This window comes from Oryzias latipes, chromosome 5, assembly GCF_053564925.1.
Source record: "Oryzias latipes strain Hd-rR chromosome 5, Olatipes_Hd-rR_3.1".
NCBI lineage: Eukaryota > Metazoa > Chordata > Actinopteri > Beloniformes > Adrianichthyidae > Oryzias > Oryzias latipes.
In genome coordinates this window covers 19701015-19720328 of record NC_136241.1, presented here as the reverse complement: position 1 = coordinate 19720328, position 19314 = coordinate 19701015, and the positions used below count along the sequence as shown (strand labels likewise).

The following is a 19314-nucleotide window of genomic DNA, read 5'->3' as shown; positions in this document are numbered from 1 at the left end:
GTACGACCTTAAAGACACAGTAGGCAGTCTGAGCGCCGGACCTTAAACGCATCACGGGTCATTCAAGTATCACTAAGTACATTTAGGAGTTTCTTACAGTTTTCCTCTTACAACTTTTAACAGTCGTACTTGTTTTTTTAAAACTATTCATATTTATGCATTTATATGAAGTAGCCAACTATTTTTAAACAACTTAAACATTTTTATTTTAAGCTTTTTCTTTTGGGTAAATTAACATTTCAACAATTTAGTGAAAGGATCCACTCTGCTAAAAATCTTTTATGGCTGTTTTTTTTTTGGATTATGGAGGAGAAAATATACAAAGTAAATTCAGCTTTTTGGGCTGCACGGTGGTGCAGTGGTTAGCGCTCTTGCCTCACAGCAAGAAGGCCCCTGGTTCAAGTCCCGGCTGGGGGACATGAAAAACACAACATCAATGGGGACCTTTCTGTGTGGAGTTTGCATGTTCTCCCCGTGCATGCGTGGGTTTTCTCTGGGATCTCCGGCTTCCTCCCACCGTCCAAAAACATGCTTCATAGGTTGATTGGCAACTAAAATAAATTGTCCATAGGTGCGAGTGTGAGAGCGAATGGATGTGTGATTGAGGATATTCTACCCTGCGACAGACTGGCGACCAGTCCAGGGCATCCCTTGTCTACGCCCAAGTGGCCGGGATAGGCTCCGGCAGCCCCGTGACCCCGAAAGGGAAAAACGGTCAAGAAGATGAATGAATGAATGAATAAATTCAGCTTCAATTGACATTTCTGAAAATGTCTTTAATGAAATGATTGAGAATCAGGAGCAGACAAAAACAAAAGTCATCAAAACGACCCTATCTGTGAGGTAATTACAATGGGTGGATCTCAAGCTCCCTGCTCTGCTCCATTCCAATTCCTTGTAAACAAATGGATCCACGTACGACCTTGTTTTCCTCGTCTGAGCCATCACCAGGCTAAAAACTGTACGGCTGGATAGCTGTAATATTGCTTGCCATTTTTGTTGTACTGCTAATGTGCCTTTAGGAGTGTGAGGGGGCTGTAAGCTAGCAGGAGTGCGTGTAAATAGATGGGCGATGGGAAGTGGGGCAGGCTTACTCTGCACCAACAGTCCCATCCACATCTTAAGAGGTGAATTTCTAATGAACTACTGCTGTAGTTCCATTAGAAATTGTCCAAAAAAACGTCCAAAAAATATTTTCAAATTTTGGCTAAAAACAGCATAATAAAGATTAAAACATCACTGGGAATGCTTTTATAAAAGATGATCAGAGTGAGACTTTAAAATAAGGACATTTTTATAAACAAATTATACAATCCAATTTCTTTAAGCAGCTGATATAAAAAATAACCCACAAAACAGATGATTTCCAGGTGAAACTAAGTTTATTGAAATGTTTTTCTTTTACATTTGCAGGTGGGCAAAATGACATTTCATTTAATTGTACTTAATTTCCTGTTTCCAAACACTGCTGAGGCATTTTAAACTTCCTGCTTCAGGCCCGATTTAAAGCCCATAAACGTTTTTACCCCCAAAATGATTCATTTATCAGCAAACTTAACACTTGTTTGATCAGATCAGAACAGGATTGTTTTTCCGGGATGACCTTTCATAAATCTGGGTTTTCCCACTGAAAAGCATTTATCCAACACCCTTAATAAACGGGGGCGGATTTAGTCAAAAATACTAAAAACTAAATAAGTTTAGCTGAAATTATACTTGCTGATTTTAACAGCCGGTCTACTGCAGAGACTGACAATTGGACAGAATACCAATATTTCAGAAGAAAAACAAAACCAAAATGTGAAATCTTTGAGGGAAACCGAAAGCACGGTTCAGGACAGAGTCCTCCTCCAGACGGGGGCTGACCTAAGAACAGCGCTGCCCTCGTTTCTGGTCGCATTTACAGGAGGATTGTGGGATTCCTCGGTGGACGTGAGCATTTCAACTTTCGTGTTGTTTTTCGCTCTCCGATCAGAAATCTTACTCCATACAAGCTGTACCAGAAAGGCATTTAATTTTTGGCAAAACATTCTAACACAAGTCTGTAAACAAAACAAAAAATTCCCTTGTTGAAATGAAGAACAGATCAGAAGTCATCCATCCATGAAAAGTAAATCTGCACTAAATGAGAGGGGAAAACAAGCTACTTGGATCTTTCACCGCTGTGTGAAAGGAAAACAGGAGCATTGCCTTTAAAAACACCACAGTACAGATGGATGACAAAGTGGCTTCTTTGAAGAACAGAAAGAGTTTGCTGCTCATGAAACGGGTGAAGTCCCTTTCATGTCTAAAGAGGAACAGCTCTGCAAAATTAAGGAATCTTCACATCTTCCACTAGGATCAGATACTCACTCCAGCTCGGTTGATCCCAACTGCTGGCTGGTTAAACAAAGCAGCTCTTTTTTTTTTTTTTTAGTTTTTAATGCATCTAATAACATTTTCTCCTGATTCCATGTTTATTTACTCACTCAGGAGAACTCAAACATACTCAGACTCACAATTACACACCCTCCCATCTTTTCTATACCCACATGGTGTCCACACAGTCGCACGCTTTCCAGGCAGCTGGAGTTCCTTTGCATAGGTCTGTGGCTCACCAGCACGTTTCTGAATGTAAACGTTGTAAGGCACCATTTTCAGAACACAATGTTTGGTGCAAAGGAGTAACAACCCCTTCCTCCCCCATGAGTGACAACATGAGGTTCCTACTCCTTGAAAAACCTAAATCACCGTTTGTTTTTTTTCCGTTTTCTTTTAACAATACATGCACACAGTGTTGATTCTCAATGAGCTCAAGTGATTTCTTCTTAGTGCTTCATTTCCTTCCTCTTCTGTCCGGCTCAATTCAATAAAGTCTTCTAGTACAGTTTTGCTTCAAGAGAGGAAAAAACAAAGCAAATGAGATGATCCTTCAATGTCCTGTGCAAAATTGCTTCACTAAGTCAAAATACATAAGGCTTGTGGCAATTTTTTTGGGGGTGGATTAAGAAGAATTAAATAGATCTGCTGACTCTTGCTTACCATGAGTCCCAAAATAAATAGATCTCCGTCTTTTTTTTTCTTTTCTTTTTTAATTTTACTTAAATACAAGTTAATATTTTCTCTGTTGCTCAAAAATACTTTATTTCCTAAAAGAGTGTCCTTCAAAAGTTGGAGTTGAAATTTCCCCACACACCTGGTTTCTCATGCAGCCCTCCAGTGGCTTTCCACTGAAGCTGATTTAACCATACACGGAGAAAGCAAAGGGTGCCAGGAAAAGTTGAAATCAGAACTCTACATTGGAGGAAACAATCAAAATAGGAAAAAAGAAAAAAAAAAAGGCATGTGGAGTCAAAGCTCAAAAAGAACAGGAGCATGTTGCAGAGGCAGGAAAAAAAAAGAAATGTTAATAAATAAAAGTGAGCTGGGTGGACACTGTTCACAATACTGATGAGAAGAAGCCCTGTGCTGTGTTCAGCACCAGGACTGGGCTCTGCGTTGGTCAAAGTCAGCTATCAAGCGCTTTATGTGGGCCAGTTTGTTGTGCAGATACTCGCAACGCTGCTTCTCGTCCTGGTAGCTGGGGTTGTGCTGTGGAGACACCAAATCCAACAAGTCAGACTCAACACTGGGATCTGACGAGCATCACTTAATGAACTTTGTTAGTGATGGGTCTGAGACAAAACCTAAGAGACATGAACACGAGGAGTTACAGTCATGAGAATGTTAGTCATGAAAAAAGTTTTGATGATTTGTTTCATTATGTGTGGGTGACAAGTTAACAGATGAGTCAAATTTAAGAGGAAAGAAAATGCTAACAAAAGATACATGTAATGTCGCTAAATACTCACTTGTTTCATCTTTTTGTACTCCTTCAAGACTTCTTCATGGACTTTCTGCAATAGGAACAAAAGTTAGTTACTCTCCATTATAGCACAAAAATATCACAGAAATAAATGCTGGACTTTGGTCAGAACTTTTCATTTGCACACAAAAACAACTTCAAGTCCCGCTCAGAACAACTTTTGATCCTTTTCCAAAAGTGTTCCCAGTTGTCTTTTCATTGCGATGATGCTGCTTTGGTGTCGTTTTCAAGGTCATAATTTCTGCAGAGTGGCAGTAGTTCATTAATAAATTTACCTCCGAGTTGTGGGCAGGACTGCTGGCACGAAGTAAACCCACTCCCTTCGCATCATTCATCTGTTTACGCTCTCTCCTGCTTGCTTACTCAACCCCAACTCAACATTACCAGTGCAGCAAAAATGGCGAGCAATATCAGAGCCATGCAGCCGTACAGATTAAGCCAGACGGCAGGTCAGACGAGGAAAACAAAGATGTTCGTGGATCCACTGCCTAAATCAGGGGTCTGCACTCTGATGCTCTGGAGCCACATGCAGCTCTTATCTCCCCATTGCTGCTCTTTGGCTTAAATGAAAAATGCTAATAATTTAAATACATTATGGGTTTTGGTTAAATTGTTTTAGTTAATCAAGCATTTATGTTTAGATTTTTAACATGTCAGATAACTGATCAACATGATGGTAAAATCTTATGTCTGAAATCGCTGCACTGGCTTCCTGTTTCATCCCGGATTGAATACAAACTTCTCATCACCACCTATAAACGCATGGCCGGTCAGGCACCACCATACCTCCAGGAACTCCTTAATCCCCAAAAACACACCCGTACCCTCCGTTCATCAGACAGCTTCCTCCTTCAGGTCCCCCCCCCCACAGTTTTAAGTTAGTTTTGTATTAAAATGTGCACATTTTCCTTTTAATTGAGTTTTTATTAATATCTTGTAGCACTTTGAGGTTTCATATAATGAAAATGCATTATAAATAAAAGTTATTATTATTATTATTATTATGTTCATAAATGGTAGCAATAGAGAAAAAGGATGAAGAAGCACTAAAAGTCAATAGAAAAGTCCATGTTTGAATCCGGTTTTTGTGCAGTTTTTATTCATGCAAAATTGGCGGCAGGAGGCGGAGCTTATTTGAAACGAGGTGCTTTTTATATTGAAAAAACTCGTTTGTGCTACTCTCCAAGGAAAAATAGCACAATGAATTGTAGTATATAGAGAAATATTACATTTTGTGAATTAATATCTAAATATTTGAAAGCTGCATTTTATAAATGCATGAATTAACAGCCATCTAAAAGGTGAAGTGGGACTTTCCGGATCTGGTGGGTTTTGGTTTTAACAAACTAGATGTTTTAAGTGTTGATAGTTTCAGACTCCTGGTCTACATGGTTCAATAAAGCCAAACATCGCTGCTCAGTTTAGGTAAAAAGCCACCAAAGACTAAATAGAACAGCTTGAGGCTTATGGCATTACTCTGACCTGGTATTCTTTGGAGCCGGGCGTCAGCTTCCGACACTGCGCCCCCAGCTGGGTGAAGCGGCGGGTGATGCTCTCCACACGAGCGTGCAGCTGGCGGTACTCGTCATACTCTGCGTTGAAGTCATCTTTGTAGTTTTGCCGCTGGTCGAGGGAAACCAGAGGTGTGTATTTCCTGCAAACACAAAGAACAGAGATGAGTGTTTTTTCACAAACTTGTTTTATTTTAGGAAAGCTTTTCCAGAAGCTTGTCATTTCCACTCATAGATTTCTGGTTTTACATAGAAAACACGTTTCCTGTAATTACAGCCAGTGATGTTAAAGCTACACAACTGTCTTTGTGTAATTAAAGTCCAGCAGTGCTTTGATGAGAAAATGAGTTCTGGGCCCAAAATTGTCAATCTGTTCATCCTCAATGTACGAGATAAGCAAAATGCAACAAAGGCAAATAAAAATAACCAAAAATGCTCAATAAAATCCGTATCATGGCCTTTGATGGAACATGAGCACTGCGATCATCTGCGCACATAAGATCAGGCAGTGGTATCTGCACAGGTCTGATGGGGAGGTTTGTGCACAAATGTGGTTTAAAAACACTGGGATAGATCAACACAAAGCAAAAAACAAAAACTAAAATGAACAGAGATCAAAATATGAGGCTGGAGGACGATCAAATTGTCATTAAAACCCACTGAGGAAAACGACATGTTCTTGTGGCATTTTGATGATAGAGTACATGTATATAAGAAATTAAGCTTCAAATTATATTTGAGTTTTTTTTTCAATTCAAAGTGTTGTGAATCAGGGGCAGATGAGAACATGTCAATGGAAAAAGCTTGTATCAGTGATGTAGATGCTACTGTCGGCGAGCCACAATTCCCCCCCTCTGCTGCATCCACTTGTAGCCAATAGATACATGTACGTCTTTATTTTTCTTCTCATTTGGCTCAAAACTGTACATCTGCATAGCTCAAGTATTGCTCGCCATTTCAGATTCACTATTAATGTTAGCTTGGTGCTGTAAGCTAGCAGGAGAGAGTGTAAACAGACGGGAGACGGGAAGTGGGGGCAGGTTAGCTCCACACCAACAGTCCTGCAGCTCAGGTGAATTTCCATTGAACCACTGCCGCCCTGCAGGAATCGTTTCCTAGAAAAGACTGTTTTTATTATTCATTTAGGCTAAAAATAACAATTATAATTAAAAAGGGACTGAATACTACAGTGACAATCATAATGATGTTCAATAATACAGTGACTGAATCCATAATTTCAAATAGGTCTAAAGCTAAAGTCCGATTTGTTGTCACGCACCTAGGTGTGTGAAATGTGTTCTCTGCATTTGACTATTTCCTGCCGTGCTTGGGAACCATTTGGTGGTTTAACCCCCCAATCCAACCCCTTAATGCTGAGTGTCAAGCAGGGAGGCATGGGGTCCCATTTTTAGTCTTTGGTTTGGCTGTCATGGATTTGAACTTACAATATTCCAGTCTTAGGGCGGACACTCTACCACAAGGTCACTGAGCAGGCAAATATGTTTGCTGGATAAAATAATGTTTAGTTGACACATCAACAAAAGTGTTCATCACATAAAACTGAGTTTGAACATTTAAAGACAATCATTGAGAATAGAGATGGAGATATGAATTTGTTTGAGTGCTGGGAGAAGAAACACACAACTAAATACTCACAATGCATAGTCCGGAGTATCTGTTTGTGGTGACAGTTCAGTGGATTGGACTGGCTTCTCTTTGTCTGGTAAGGAAAAATAAACAATGGACTGTAAATGCAGCAAATGTAACGCCAACTAATAAACATCCATAAAAAGCTCAAAATATGATTCAAAAACGTGTAACTGTTCACTTTTGTGACCTTAGATGAAATAATGTTAATCTGAAAAGGATAAAGATGCTCACTGACAATGATTCAGTCAGTCAAGAGTAAATGCTGCTCCAAAAACTCAGTTCATCTCCAAACGCATCCATGCAAATACTAATGATCCACAGGAAATGATAGCTACTCACAGAAATCACCATTATAAGTACATTAATAAGTATGAGATTCAGAAATAAACCATTTATGTTTAATGATATACTGTTTGTTAAACAAAAGCTTCTAATGTGTAACGTTAAAGTTTGTTCAGCAGACTGCAGGAGAACGGGAGTTCTTTTTTTAAATCTCAACTGAACCTCAGTATTTCTACAGGACTTGTGTTGAAGTCCTGTTATGAAGTTGAATTTAATCCTGTTGCAATAAAATGATGCATTTCGTCTGACCAGAGCATAAAGGCTTTGAAATCGGATTCTCTAACAAATCCTCTCAAAAAATACCAAATGCATTATTTTGAGTTGAATTTATAGAGACAAGTTTCAGCACAGGAGTTTGCAAACTGATGCAGAATGACAAACCTTGGTCTTTGTGAACTTTGCCCTCCACTTCCTCGGAGCTGCGTTTCTTTCTGGCTCTGCAGCTCTCCTCCATGGGCTCTACAACCGGAGGACTAACACTGGCTCTCTCAGTTCGTTTTTTCCTCTCCTTCTCTCGGTCCTTGTCTTTGTGCTTTTTGGATTTCTTTTTGAACTTACTTGAGTTGTTGGACAATGGAGGGCTGGTGATGACAGTGGATGTAACTGTGAGAGAGGTACAAGGAGGAGGGCTGGGGGAGGCTGGTCTAGGGACTAGGTTCTGGTAGCGGTCCTGAAGCGCATCACTGGAGGAGAAAGGGCTCGGTGAAGGCTCTCGATAACTGGAGCTCTGGTCTGTGGGAAGGTCCTGGGTGCCGCAGCCCTCTGGGGTGCTTGGTGAGTTGGAGTTGGAGGCTGGGCTGAGCTGCTGGTGGGAGGGTGCAAGAGTGTGAGAAGAGATGGGAAGATGGGATGGAGGGCCGGAAGAGGCGCTGGGGGGTTGTAAAGAGGGTTTAGAGCTGGGGCTGCCCTCTTCTTCATGGCGCTCAGAGGAAGATGGGGCGGCTGACCCTCGATTGGTGAGATGAGAGATGCGGGGCTTTTTGGGAGCCAAGGGATCAATGAAATCGAAGTCAGCCTGACGTTTCTGCAGGAAAACATTAAACATTTGGAGGCTGAAATGTAAACATCTGAGGTTGTGAGCTCTGCACGCACTTCTATTACCTGGGAAGATGCAGGAACACAGTCTTTGGGCAAACTACTTGATGAGCTTGTCTCAACTGGAAGCCCTAATTTTCTATAAGGGAAAAAAAGAAAAGCAAGCAGACAACAATGGTTAGAAACGGGAAGCAACCTTACACGGGTATGAATGAGAGGGTGTTTGGAAGGCTAATGTTTTAGTGCTATATCAAATTATTTCATGAGGTACCTGCTGTTTTTTCTTTTTCTTTTAACAAACCTGCATTTCTTCCTCAGATGGGAGTTTGTTTTGTATTTAAATAGACAGTGAATATTTCCATAAGGAGACCGGCTAATGATTCTGTCATTTTTCATATTTGTTCTTTTAGTTTCTGGAATAAAGTCCCAGCTATTACGCAACAAAAAATATGACATTTCATATTAAAAGGGGGAGAACGCATATCAGTTTGGTCTAATTATTAAAGCTTTATCTGCAATCGTCTCATCATCTGTCTTTAAATACAGTTAAACTTGAAACACTAATGTTGTGTTCAAGGTTTAGGAATGCTTCTCTTTTGTTTTATTTTACACCCCATATCCATTTTGTTTAACCAATTCTCGCTCAACAATAATTATGAACGAAACACAGATCACATACTGATCATTTATTCCCACGGTCATCAGACTGCACAACTCCTCTATATGACCAAGTCAAATGACTGGTGAATTACTCCTCTGCAAGATGAATACAGTTCAATTCAAACAGATAAAACATGGTTGTTCGAACAATCTGATTGAAAAGATGCAGTTTATTAGGGATGTTTTCCTGCTTTACTTTAAGTGTGGTCGCCATTAACATTTTAGTCAACTGATCAATGAAATAAACTCAACAACTAAAACTATGCCTGGGTGATAAATCGGTGCCAGCATCGTATCGGCCGACATTCGCATATTTTGAGTCTATTGATATGGGTCAAATATTTAAAAATCTACCGATATTTTCGGAAACTATTTTTTAAATGTATATTTGTTCCTAAAAGCTAATGTTTACAAGTCATAGTAATTGACTGTTTTCAGTTCTTTGTGTGTTCAGGATTCTACTAGGGGAACGGGGTGGGTGAAGGGAGGAATCAGGTGAGGGAGGGGTCCCATCTGTGTGTGATTGTCCTGTGTTTTCAGTTTTTAATAATTTTCATTTTTTATTATCATTTTATCTGCTTTTATGTTTAGCGCTTTGTGTTTTTAACTGAAATGAAAGGCGCTATATAAATAAATAAAGTTCGAGTTTGAGTTTCAGGTAAATGTTATTTTTGATAGGGATACATGTTGTTCCTAATAGATCACGGACAATGCACATCCCACACTAAAATGTATAATAAATAGAGACATAACATTTGTGATGTACCGTAACTCGGGAGGAACTAGGCAACACATCCCAAAAGACATTTTAGCACTTTCATTTACCGTTTCTCCTTTTTTTAGAAATTGCTCGAGTATATCTCTTTTTTTGTGCAACATAGATTGCATAGAAAAGCTTAACCTTCACATCGATAATTTGTATGGAAAACAGCCAAATGTCCCTTTGACCATCAAGTATTAACTTTTAAGACTGTATTAATCACTAAAATAAAGCCAAGAATTTTAAAGTAGACAATCTTTAGAGATCATTTTCACAAATGCCTTAGTTGCTAGCTTATGAACTGCATTTGTTTAATCTTCTGTGAATTTTATTTCTGATCTCGACTTTACTCATGAAAGTAATTAAAGAAATTCTCAAACAAAATAAAGGATTTTCAGTACCGAGCCAGGATTCGATCGACTTGGGTTTTCTCCTCATCAGAGTAGCCAGGCCAGTCCCGCTGGACATCACGATATATAAAGTCCTTTAAAGAGTATGTGTTGTCTTTGGGATTTAGGTTTGCCACCTGTTAAGCAGAAACACAGGCAGTTTCAGAATACAACTTCAGCATTGTGAAACCTTTAACGTGTTCAGAGAATTCAGATTTCTTGTGACGGCCATCTGTGCATGCAAAATATGGTTTAAAGTCTACTGATTAGTTTCTGTATGAAGTCTTTCTGTTGCAGAAAAGAATCCCGTTATGTAGAGGAACATAATCCAAACCATAAAAAAACAAAAGAACGTAAATTAAAACAAAGAAAATGTCAGAGGAGTCAGAGTCTAATAGTAATGGTCAGAAAATTCTAATTACTTTTATTTTAAAAGTGATTCCAGTTGTCATGGTGATGTAAAATTGTTTTAAACATGCAACAATGACCCTACTTTTTTATTCAGAATTATCTTACAAGTATTTAGAATTTAAAAAAGCAGCTCTGAGGAGCCGTGTCATACTTGTTGTAGCGTGGTCCCCAGGGAATTTCGGTCCTTCTGATTGATGCCATCTCTCTGCAAACGTCCAAGCACTTCAAGCTTTTTGTAGGACTTCAGTGCCAGCAGGTGGATGATGCGGTCCCGCAGCGACTTTTGAGACACGGGGTTATTGGAAAGACACTTGCGTATAGTGTTGGCTGGGTTGATGGGTGTGGATCGTTTGCGCTCTGGAACTACATCTGGGGCTGATAGTGCAGGCTTGCGGGTATGTACTTGTTTTCCTAAAAACAAAGATCACGTAAACAATTCTCTGCAGTTAACCACAAGCGTACCTTCATGCATCAACGCCTGTTACGTTAGAGGTAAGTACTCTATTAACATAAGTGTGAAATGCACATCAGCACTGGGAGAAAAAATAAAACAAAAAATTGCATCATTTTGGGTATTAAATTCTCAAATTTAATATTTTATGAGGAAACTATGTGCAAAAAAAAAAATCCTTTTTAATTTTTGGTAAATAGCATATCACTTTTCTACCTTGATTAAGACCCAATGGCAGACAATGGTGCTAGCTGGACTACCACAAGCAATGTGTGTGTGTGTGTGTGTGGGGGGGGGGGGGGGGGGGGGGGGGGGGGGGTCAGTGTCCAGCTCAAGGACACTTTGACACACAGGCAGACAAAGAGGGAACCAATTCTGAGATTTCCCAAACAGACAGATGTTCTGCCCCACAGCTGCCCCACGGTATTTATCAAACAGGAAGCACATAAACAACAGCTAGATGCAGATTATGAAATTATAAGCACTTCAAAAATAATACAATTATAGAATAGAGAAGAAATCTCCTTTTCTGAAGATCTGCATCCAGCCTAAGATGAAGTTTTCACTTGTACAGCGTTTAGATGTTAAAGTAAAATGAAACAGGAAGGAAGGAAGTTGTCAAAAAGACATGTCAATCACACTTAAAAAAATACAATCTAAGCCATCACATGCAACTACTGAACACAATAATCAAATGTCTGAAAGTATTTCCATCTTTGAACCGGCTGCTTTAGCTTTTAAACCCCCTTTCTAATCTGAGACTTTTCTAGTTTCCCAGTTTCTGTTCAAGTCATCTATGTAAATCTGCTTTAACTTTAACACAAAGTATAGTCTCAAGAGCCACCATTTAATTCCACAGCAATTCTTCTGAAATACTTGCATGACCTTTAGTTTGGAAATCAAACAGTGATAATGTGTTCAAGTGGGTTTTTTTCTGTAAAGAAAAACATCACAGAAGTGCCCACATTTGTAAAGTGGTTTCTACAATGGTTTTAGAAAGGTTTAAATTGTCTGATGGCTTATTTTTAAAACATTTATGGTTTATGTTTTTTTAACCATAGACTTATGACACACATAATGCCGTTGGCTTTGGTACGTCCATATAGTTCAACAATAGATGAAAACATTCTAAAACAAGGAAATAGAGATGAACTACAACTGGTCAAAGCTCAGATTTGTCAGCCAATCATGGTCAGAGCTAGTCTTCCTTATCAAACCTGACAGACTTGTTTATGCACATTTTCCATGTGAAGAGAAGGAACCAACAGGATGAGGTTAAGGTAAAAAGCTATGGAGTGAAGGTGAACCACTCTCTGAGAAGCTTAAAGACCAACATGCAAAACTTTGTACCGGTGTTCCTGACAAATACTGATACTATTAGGTAATCAAAAAATCTTGACATGCATTAACTGGCATGTTCCCAGAAACTATCTGGGCTGTCTGTGTGACCCATTTGCTCCTTTCTTGGAAAGAAATAACTACAAAGTTTGCATTTACTTTATTTCTTTAATCAATCAGCTTTTCAGGGGCTCACAGCTAATATTTGAAGTTCTGTCACCCTAAACTTTTCATTTTTCTTCTCAGTTGGCACAAGTAAAACCTGCAGAGTCAATACGATTTATTGACAAAGTAATGTCATGACCATATTAAAGACCGTACCTCTGTATTGGCCACCAGGCTTGATGACTTTGGTCCCACGCTCACGTGTGTCCTCCACAGCCTGGGTCATTCGTTCCCGGGTCACCTGATAGGAGTCATTGGTTGCACACACGGTGACCTTATCCTGTATGGTTGCCAACAATGCCAGGTGTGAGGCCCCTGAGCTAGAGACAAAGAAAGAGAAATGTGAGGCAGACAAGGATTACTTTCCAGCAACATGTAGTAAGACAGCAACAGTTGATTCAGCTGATCGGTGATTATCATTACCTCGACACATAGTGATGAATGCACTCAAAGCTTCCCTGAGGGTTGTCTTTGCCCACATTAGACAAGTAGAAATCAAAATTGCTGACACTGCCCGAAGAGCTGTCAGTTCTGGGAATTTTAATGCGCTGGAAAAGAACAGAGCCAGTTTAAACATTTTCTCCATTTTGTACTTTTATCAATTTATGGTCTCATTCCTCTGCCTCAGTAATTTGTTCCTCATTTAGATCAGAGCAGACCTGAGAAATTACCCATTTGTATCATATTCATAAAAGAAAGAGAAAAGCAGTTAAATAGGATAAAAATCAAATGTTTGAATGGTCTTAAAGTATGACCCTGGGGTCCTGCAGTGCTGGCCTTTTAGTTGTTCCTAAAGTGAGAACCAAAACTTATGGTGAGGCTTCATTCTACCATTACAGTCCTCACCTCTGGAACAGCCTGCTGGAGAGCCTAGGGGCGGCAGAGACGAAGGCTCAAGACCCACCTTTTTAATTTCACTTTTAGCTTATGTATAGCTATGTATTTAATTTTATGAATTAATCCTATTCTCAATTTTATGTTTTTTTTTATATACATCTTATGCGTTTAATTTTAGCATCTTATTATGATTTAAGCCCCAGTATTTCTTATGGGGATCTTTTCTACCAGGGCTTGCTGATTGGTCGGTGGTTGTTGCAGCGGTTGTCGCCCTTGCTTGGCGGCTGAAGTTTAACATTGCAGTCTCACGGGTGTGAAGTGGACCCCGTTGCTGTCCTGGTCTGGGTGAGCTCTGTGGCGATGTTCCCATCGCCAAGCTGGCTCCTGGTGAATGGATTCCCAAATACTCTTTCCTCACAGCAGAGCCAAGCCTCAAGTTTCTTTTAAAAGTTACTTTTATTAGTATTCATTATGTGTGGGGTCATAGGTCTTATGTGTTAATGGAGGGGAGTGGGAAGGGTGAAGGGTGGGTTTGGTATTTATTGTAATATTGTGTACGGTTTTTGTTTTAAATTTAAAGCACTTTGAGTTGCGCAAGGAAGGCATGAGAAGCGCTTTTTATAAAAAAAAAGTTTGATTTGATAACGGCCGGCAAATAAAGATTTTTAATACGGGCGTAACAATGAATCGACTTAATGATTTCTATTCCTACGATCCAGCCAGATCGATCTGTCTGACACAAGTTGTTAATCAAATAGACCTATACCATTATAACTTAATTTCAAAATGACTAACTGAATTCAGACACAATAGGTTTATTTTTCTTTAATGTAAAAAAACATTATCTTGCAAGAAATACAAGGTATTTGGAAAACTTCCCCTGCACCGTTCAGTACCAGGTATTTATCTCTGGGCCACACTGGTTGAAGTTTTTGGCTAAATATGTCCTGGATTGATTTTTAGGTTGGTGAATCGGATTGAAATCTGTACCGTGCATGAATCTGACTTAAGTATGGTATGATAAACTGTTTTACGCACAATTTTAAAGTAAACTTTAAAAAAAAAAAAAAACATTGTCAGACATAAAATTTTCATTTCCGTTAATTTTTTCCCATCAGTTTTAGACTTTTGTCCCTCATTTCACATGGGGGCGTGGTCTACACTGAAGAGGTGTGGTCTAACAAGGAAGCTGTGGTGTAAAGACTGCTCTGATCAGGCTTTCATGGCAGGCTGGGGGTGCTGCAACCAGCACTAGTATACACACAGACTTAAAACTACTTGAATGACATTGAAAATGTTTCATTTTAGTGGAATAAAAATCTTTGTGGACTGTGGAGCACAAACACAGTTGTTAAAATCCATGTTTCTTTTAGATTCAGCATTTTGTTTTGCACTAAGCTGTATATGTACATTTTTTCCTCTTTGTACCACCTAAAATATAAAACCCAGAACAAAAACTTAGATCTCAGATCTAAAAAAATTATCACTTACCCCTTGGAGTCCCTTGAATTGAATTGAAGGCTGCAAAGAGGGTACATTCTAAAAGTCATAAAGAAAAAAAAAACAATTAGACAATCAATTATGGATTAAATATTATATCAGTTAATACCTGCAAGGTATACAAAAAAGACAAGTGACACAAAGGGACATCATCAATCCCAAATACCCAAAAATCCATAAAAACAGATTAATGCATGAGTCTGAACTCAAATATATGAATGCAGAAACACAAACTCATCCACAAAAATTAGCCACACTATGCTCCACCACAGCTGATAAAACTTGAGGTGAAACATTTGTTGAACACCTTTTGAACACCCACATATGATTGATGTAATCTAGAGAAAATTTAAATACAAGGAAGATTAAATATTTAAATCAATTGTCTGTTTGTTTTTTTGTTGTTTTTTTGTTTAAAAGCAGAACCAAGCAGTATTTAGTAAGCTGACATACTATGGAAGCGATTCTGTAGCATAATTAAAAAATAAAAGTCAATACCAGAAATGCTTTTTCATTTTCTACTTCAACACTGCTTATTCTGTCACTTAAATGAAATAAGAATATGGTATTTCACATTTATAATAATAATCATAACAGTAATAAGGCACATTTAGAAGATAGTCTCCTGCAGCTTCCCACTGAGTTCGTTTTGGTCCAACCAGCAAACGTTTAGCATGGTGAAATCTGCTATAGCTGTTGATGTGGCTCCAGCTGTCCTGGAACAGCAAAATCAGCGGGAAGCTGCAGGAGACTATTTTATAAATGTGCTTTATTACTGTTATTATTAAGGGCCTGCTCACTCATGTTTTTAAATACAAGTGGTCAGTGCTTTTTTTCTTCGCTGCAAGGACGGGTTAGCATTAGGCTAATGTGTGCTGAAAACATTAGCCGTGGAGGTACTTAAAACTCCGTGCGGGCAATGCTGCAATGAGCATCTTGGATGTAAATATGTGGGAATTAAATCAGCCTTTATTTTGTCTGGACACCACTGGAAACATTCAGATTATGGTTTAAAGTTTCTCAGATCTGCATAGCAGCATTACCGCCTTCAGCGATCTGGAGCTTCGGATCGCGGGGCTTTGCGCTCCGCTATGCGAAGGCGGCTGCCGGTCCAAAGGGAAAGCTTGTCCCGGGGGAAAGTTTCGACGAACCGCGGTGCGTCCGAAGGAGGACTGCGGAAGGTGGATGCTGCTACGTAGTCCCGAGAAGCTGTACACAATCATCAGGAGTGCACAGCTGTTACAAAGCCCTCTCCTCTGCCGCTAACACAAAGCTACAAGCCTGGCCGCACTGCTCCTGGCATGCATCTCTTAGCAGCCGGACACACTGAGATGGCACTGCCGTCATAGCTCCGCCTCCCCTCTGGACATGCTAAGTCGAATTGAATTATGCGACACTATTCGCAAGGTAAATGTGAAAATGAAAATGCAATCCCCTCTTTGCATTTTCGTTTTAATTATGACACAGAATAAGCGGTTTTTAAGTAGAAAATGAAAAAGCATTTTGAAGAATTGATTTTTAATTTTAATTTTGAGTAATTTGATGCAGTTACATTTTGAAAATGAAAAAGCATTTCTGTTAATCCATTTTAATGGTCAAATTAGACATTTTTAAATGAATTTTGCAACACATTTACCAGAGAACTTTTTGAAAATTAAATGTAAAACACCATTTTCTTTTGTCATTTAATTAAGTGACAAAATAAGCAGTGTTGAAGTAGAAGATTTGATGGATTGCCTTTTTATTTTGATTTAGAGTCAAAAAATGCAGCTTTTTTTTTAAATGAAAAAGCATTTGTTATTGACTTATTTTTAATTATGCTAAAGAATCGCTTCCATAACATACAAACAAACACACAACGCAGCTGCTTCACCTGCCATAAGCACTCAAAACCCACAAGGCTAAACTTTCTAGAATAAATATCACATACAAATATTTTCTGTTTTTAGTGTAATTTTAGGCATGCAACATAAATACTCACTTAAATACAGCACATAATAATTATGCATATAATAAGTTTAATGCTTTTCTGAGACATAACTGTGTCACAGTTGAGACAGCTAAGCTGTCCGAGCCACAGACTCCCTTCCCCCAGTCTGAACACCCAGTTGTGATCACATTTCAGATTACCACAGAAATACAAAGATAGTCAGCTTCTATAGTTCAATGACAGGTTCAGCTGGAACACGCATTACTGAGAGGGAGAGAAACAAAAAGCAGGCAGTTTTGGCTGCTCAGTCAGCAAAGAGATGGCAGGCTGCACACGTCCAATACGACTGAGGCAGGGCCAGTTACAAAGGGACTAAATTTGGTGGTAATGCAGTCTGCTGAATGTTAGTAACACACAGAATAATATGGTAAAAATATGCTTTAAACAAGTATTAACAGGTGCCCGGTAAACCTACACGTACAGCAGGTGTGCTCTGATTTCCCTTTTCTGCTAATAAAAGTACACAACATTATGACATGATTGTGTGTAATAAAAGATGCAATCTTCACATACATCAGAAGAACACACTCAGCCAATTTATCAATCTTGAGGATCATTAGGCAAAGTTTCTGTGTTATGTAAGTGTATAGATGCTGACAGTTTAGCACAGTTCAGGTCAGCCAACAAGGCGTCAGGCATCTGCAACTCAAGACTGCAGAGGTTTTGCCAGATAAGTTCACCTGGGTTCACCTCAACAGGATTACATCACTTAGGAGATTCAAGATTACAAAGTTATATTTATTTTTGTACCAGTATTGTAGTGCTATTCGGCTAACAGAGTTAGCCTTGAACTGGAAGAGCCTTCTAAACTAGGAACAACACACATGAACACACAGAGGAAAATGTGAGTTATCAGATTACAGACATTAGTAACTGCTAGCACACTCTTGAATTTCTGCTAGAAACTAAGGCAAATATTGAGAAAGGTGTAGATATATATATATATTTTTTTAAACAGCCTTTAGTTGGTAATACGTGGGGAAAATTGACAGTTGTTCATATCCAATCCGTTAACTTGGATAACAAGTCTTTTGGTAGCCATTTTATCTGGTTAAAAACAGCTATCAAAAACAGGCTCCTCCTGACAGTGATAAGCAGTAAGTTTAGCTTTACCGACTAGCCGAAAAGTGTAACCATATGGAAAGATGACCAGTCTTCACCGACATGGTTGAAGCGGCTGTAACTCGAAGTAGTCTTGAGGTTTACATTTTTCCACCCTGCTCTGAAAATAAATGTTACTTCTCATCGAATTAAGAGTTCGAGTGAATTTTCAAGGCTATTAACGTTAAACTTGTAATTCATAGGGGGCGCCTTCAAATGAAGTTAGTAAATGTGAAATCGTGTAGTTCCTATTTTTGAAAGTAACAGTAAATTTGGGTACAGAGAGGGGGGGAAAAGTACTTGGTCGACGAGAACAGTACTAGGCGATTACACTTCGGCAAAGCTAAAGCTAATCTGAGTTTGTTACCAATTTTAGCAAACGCGTTTTACACATTTTAAATACTTTGTCAGTTCACTAAAGTATGTGAACACACATAACCTATGGCTCATTTTTCATCTACTGTAAGTTTGAGAAAATGACACCAAACCAACATAAGGATAAATTAGTTCTGCCAAAAGCTTCGCTAACTTGGTAGCGTTAGCCGTGCGTGGCAGCTTGGCTTCTTTAGCTTACAAGCCGTGAGTTCAGGAAGACTTTTTAGAGACATTCGTTCATCTTTCACTCACCGCAGAGTTTTGGTAGCTTTCTATCGCTCTCAGCGCTGTTTCGGTCAATTTGACGTGTAAGACGGTGACCCTCTCGGCGCTCTGTTGGCCACAATTTAATCCATACCTCCCATCCTCGGAGAGAGCGGCCATCTTTAGCAGCCCTCCACCATCGCTCCTCTGAGCAGCAGCACTCAGCAGCCCGGACTCCCTGCGCTCGCGCCACTCCTGGGAGGGATTATATCGCTGCCCACGGGGCTGACTCTCCCATTGGTTTGTATTTGTTCGGTTGTTACTTTATCCACGCTTCAATCAAATTTGAATTACTTTAGGTCTTGAAACAAATTGTTTGCTTTTTTAAATATATAATTTTGCCGTCTTTCATATTTTTGGTTTTGACAGAAATCAGTTGGTTTGACCCTTTAATCTAGTAAGAAATCAATGTACAGGGGGGGAAAATAATTGCTCAGTCTGTTGGCCCTAAATTGGTGGTGTCACTTTGCAGAAACGCACTACAAAATTCTAGTTTCTATAATTTAAATAAACCAAACCAACCTTTGGACTAAATAGAATGATAAAGTCACCTGTTACTTTTTAATTGGATAAAAAAAGGACATACAATTAAATATTTTCATGGATTAGGTGCGGATTGTGCCTGTATGTTGTTTTATCTACACATATTAAACATAAAACACAAACAGTTTAAAAATTGGTAGAAAAAATG

At 39.0% G+C, this 19314-nt stretch overlaps 1 protein-coding gene across 1 annotated transcript; it reads right to left on the bottom strand.

The window, feature by feature from the left end:
• Positions 1 to 1363: 1363 nt before the first annotated feature.
• Positions 1364 to 19063, bottom strand: ell2 (elongation factor for RNA polymerase II 2). The gene is made up of 12 exons (XM_023954665.2): positions 18612 to 19063; positions 14885 to 14932; positions 12980 to 13104; positions 12713 to 12876; positions 10754 to 11013; positions 10204 to 10328; positions 8449 to 8521; positions 7729 to 8371; positions 7012 to 7075; positions 5327 to 5498; positions 3831 to 3875; positions 1364 to 3570 (listed from the first exon to the last, which is right to left on the bottom strand). The coding sequence occupies exons 1-12, from the start codon at positions 18741 to 18743 to the stop codon at positions 3454 to 3456; spliced, it is 1968 nt and encodes a 655-aa protein (XP_023810433.2). The 5' UTR covers positions 18744 to 19063; the 3' UTR covers positions 1364 to 3453.
• Between the last annotated feature and the right edge of the window lie 251 nt (positions 19064 to 19314).

What these genes read in the sequence shown, in the direction of transcription:
- ell2 (XM_023954665.2), bottom strand. Translation starts at nt 18,743, where the DNA reads ATGGCCGCTCTCTCCGAGGATGGGAGGTATGGATTAAATTGTGGCCAA. An exon ending in GTCGATCGAATCCTGGCTCG is followed by an intron (nt 8,522 to 10,203) that starts GTACTGAAAATC and finishes TTTCCCTTATAG; the next exon opens with AAAATTAGGGCTTCCAGTTG. An exon ending in CCGGCTCCAAAGAATACCAG is followed by an intron (nt 3,876 to 5,326) that starts GTCAGAGTAATG and finishes TTCCTATTGCAG; the next exon opens with AAAGTCCATGAAGAAGTCTT.